This window comes from Pygoscelis adeliae, unplaced genomic scaffold (assembly GCF_000699105.1).
Source record: "Pygoscelis adeliae isolate BGI_AS28 unplaced genomic scaffold, ASM69910v1 Scaffold431, whole genome shotgun sequence".
In the NCBI taxonomy this organism is placed as follows: domain Eukaryota; kingdom Metazoa; phylum Chordata; class Aves; order Sphenisciformes; family Spheniscidae; genus Pygoscelis; species Pygoscelis adeliae.
This window is the reverse complement of record NW_008824047.1, coordinates 1,151,965-1,155,842: the sequence shown is the minus strand read 5'-3', so window position 1 is coordinate 1,155,842 and position 3,878 is coordinate 1,151,965. Positions and strand designations below refer to the sequence as shown.

General features: G+C 47.2%; 1 protein-coding gene across 1 annotated transcript in view; it reads right to left on the bottom strand.

The window, feature by feature from the left end:
• Window positions 1-1,440: 1,440 nt before the first annotated feature.
• ADAM19 (ADAM metallopeptidase domain 19) overlaps window positions 1,441-3,878 on the bottom strand; it is a 31,531-nt gene continuing 29,093 nt past the window's right edge. The window contains exons 21-22 of the mRNA XM_009333542.1: window positions 2,288-2,434; window positions 1,441-1,512 (exon numbers count right to left, since the gene is read on the bottom strand). Of these exons, the coding sequence (XP_009331817.1) occupies window positions 1,441-1,512; window positions 2,288-2,434 (219 nt within the window). The remainder of the gene's footprint in view (window positions 1,513-2,287; window positions 2,435-3,878) is intronic.

Sequence of the window (3,878 nt, the reverse complement as noted above, 5' to 3'; positions counted from 1 at the left end):
CAGTAGAGCTTAAGGAAAGAGAACCATCAGACAGGACTTTTTTCTTTATGCCAATAATAGTTTCTCACATGTGCAGCAGCAATCATGCTGTTTGAGGATTTGTCCATAACAAATCAGACACAACAGAACTGTTGTAACCACAGCTCCAGAATTCCCTGTGTTCTCCTAGGAAATCATTTCAAGGAAAAAAGAAAAAAATTTGGCATAACAAAAGGTCTTAATTTAAAATCCTGAGAAAAACATACAAAAGCCCAAACTATTAGGAAAAAAAACCCCAAACAAATTCATATGGGAGGGTCCTCAGGGTCAGAACCATCAGCTGCTTAAAGTGCACACAGACAGCTCTCTCCATCCACGTCCTGGAGAAAAAACCTGGAGTAAATGAGCTGCCCTACAAAAGCACCATGTGTCATATTAATATTTCTGCTGTTTTACCACCTGGGCAATTTTAAGGTAGGTTTCTCACTGGTATGGGGAGCGGACAGCCCATGCTGAATTACTGCTCACCACGGACCAAAGCCTGAGGAGACACATGCAAAAGTGTCAACTGATTATCCACAGTACCGTATGCCAGAGAGGAGGTTTCAGCACTGGCTTTTGCTGAGCTTCCTTCTGGCCATTTGCTCTGTTGTCCTGGCCAGAGATTTTCCCTGTCGTACCTTGACTGTGTCCCAATGACACGGATGAGAGCGCACAGGCCACGCTGGGGATGCTGTCGGGTCTTACAGCACTGAGGCAAGACAAGCGAGTGCTGGAGGGTAGACAGGTTGCAATGCTCTTGCTGAAGATGGTTATATGGGGAAAATAATTAATCTGCTCTATTAAAGCTAATCAAAATCCACGGTGACCCACAAGTTATTTTAACCAGGAATATTTCCACGGTTTGCTCCCTGTTGTGACCCCAATTGCCACCCACTGTAAACTGAGAATAAGCTAAAGGAAGTTATCAACGGCTGCCTTCTGCTCTCCCAAGAGGCAGTGGTTTCTGTATAGCACCAATGTATGCTCCTGCAGCTGCGTGGATGGGCTGAGGAAGCCAACAGGGCTGGGTCTTACATGAAAGCCCATCAGGGCCAGCACCTGCACTCACAGCTTGTTCTCCCTGGTAACACTTAAATAACTGATTAAAAACACATGAAGCCCCCATCACCCCATCCCTGCATTGGATATTGCACAATAATATTTAAATACCGTATAAACAAGTCATCCCTATATGGAAAAGGCTATCAGCAGAGAGGGTTGAGTTCAGCTTGGCATGTACCGTTGCAGTTCCTGGGGGCACTCCTGCCAAGCCTGACTGCAGCTTGTTGAGTCACATAGGAAACAGGTGAGGCTGGAGGAGAGGAACTGAGACACTGTCTGTGGCTGTGAATGTTTTTTCGGGTGATGAAGGCCGTCCAGTCCCCTGTGAAGGTCAGAGCCAGTCAGGAACAGACTGCTTCATGAGTGCCCACGGCAGCCCAGCTGTCCTACTTTCAAGACGTTTGCTGCTCCAGCTGTCCCGACACCATTCTGGGTGAGATGGAAAATGGAGAAAAGAGGGGTGAGCACTGACGAAAGAGCAAACGCTGCCCTCTCCCACTCCTGGAGCTGATATTACAGTGGGCCAGGAGAAGCCTGTCTCCATTCACATGCATTCACACCCCAATGCATCACGTAGGAAACTCTCCCACCAGGATCACAATGAAGTTCATGCAGTTTTTTCCATTTTTCACAGCTGGCCTCAAGTATGTTGCTGGCTGGAGACAACACCTGTGGTGTGTGGAGTGGAGGTGTTTTGTGTTAAGGGGTCTAGCTTGCAGGGAGCTGAACTCAGCGACTCAAAAGTCCCTTACTAATGGTCCTTCTTAAGGACAATTTTGGGAAACAATCCCTGCAGAGAAAGCATCTCCTTAGCCATGACTAGATAGGGCTTGTTCCTTACTGGGGTCCTCAAGTCTTGTGTGGATCTTCCTGTTTTGCTGCTCTTCACTAACCATTCTGGGTCATGCACACCCTCATTGCTCACCCCACTCACACAAGTGTTTTATCTGAAGAAGTGCTCAGAGATGTGGAGGACTGAATTAACTGTTTTGCTTAACCCAGTAAATGCTTAATAAGGAACAGGTAAAAACAGAGGCCCCTCCAATAAATGTAACCAACCCAACAGCCTTTTCATTTCCACCCACCCAGGCTGCGCATAAAGGTGTTTGCAGCGTGATATCAAGATTACTCCCTTCAGAGTAATTTTATTCCCCAGTAATGAGGGGATGCCACTGTGCTTCCCGTCACCATGCTCAGTGCCTACCTCTGCCACAGGCTGGAGTCGTCCTGGGTTTCTGGTGTGCGCAGGAGGCAGCGAGATGGCAGGGCTGTTCCCCGGCCAGGCTCTAGGTCTGGCTGGGATGGGATTAGCCGGCAAAGCTCTTTGGGGTGGCCGGGGCCTAGAAATATCCTACACAAGAAAGAAACAGTGTTGAATTCTCAGCCTGGAGAGCTGCCCAGCCTGAAAACAGAGATAATAATTTTTTGTAAGTCTGAGACAGCAGATTGGGTATGTGGCTGCACACCTCGAGGTCTCTGGTTTGGAGTTAGCCCCAGGGATATTACAATCTAATAGCTGCATGATGAAAAACAGGAGAAACCTTATAGACTGGGCAGGAGTCCCTGTCACAACTCAGCCTGTAGCATCCCTGCCTGAGACAAAGGACTGAAGGGACACAGGTAGAACCATGCTTGCAAAGACCACTCCCTCTCTGAAGCAAGGAGGAAGCGCAGGTGGCTGCCGCTATGGCTTATCGTATTATGCAGGTAATCAGTGGTTTTCAACACGTAGAGTTTTTCACTTATCAAGTTTCATGAAGACCAGATGGCCTTAGGCTGCTGGGCAGGTGGCTTCAAATGGAGGACAATCAAACAGGGTAAACAGGGTTACCTTGCTCTGCCTCCTAAATGGAGCTGCAGGCTGAAAGCACGTCATACTCTGGCTACTAGAGGATCCAGAAGTTTTAAGCCATGAATTTTGTAAGTAATAGGGAAGCTATGTTCCAGAGCCTTTTAATTAGCCGATTTATTGATGCACTTAAGGTTGGAAGCAACTTTCACACACACACACTCACTATATGATTGCCCATACAATGCCTGTAAACCCTATACACGTGTATATACGTGTGCCCATACAAATACACGCAGCCCTGCACCCACCTACAATCACTTATTACTTTGTTTGTGCACACAGCTGTCCCTAATAGGATACTCAGAGCATTATATTTTCCATTCATCTAATGAATTTCAGTGTAAAGCATTCCCCTGGGGAGAAGTTACCCACACAAGAACTAACTGCTGTTGTTGCTTAGCCTCTGTGCTAAGTCGCTGGCTTACAGGTGTTGATTTAATAAACACAGCTGCACTCACAACTTGGAGGGCACCCAAAAACCCTGCAGTCTCCTTAGACTAGGCATAAATGCGATGCTGGACAGCTGCATCAGCCGATGCTTAGGGATCTATTGCTCTCCAAGGACCTTGCCCTGTGACTGCAGGAAGGACAAGGCAGACTAAATCCCACCGACCGCTGCATCCAAAGAGCTCCTATAGGAATAGCAAGAGAGCAAATCTGGCAGATACTCCAAACGTCTAGGAAGGACGCTGACACTAGCAAACAGCAAAATTAATTATTTCCCGTGTACGTTCTACATCTTGTGGGTCTCCTCCAACCCAGAAATAGCAAGGATTCTTTTGGAAATCCTAGGAAAAGTGTTCCATCTAGTAGGTCTGACTGACATAAAGAGGCTGGGTGCATTGGGGGGGAACACAATGGAGATTGTGGGGAACTTGTCAACAACCAGCTGGGAAGGATACCTATTCCTCATTGACTACAGTCAGCTTCCTGCTTTTGTTTT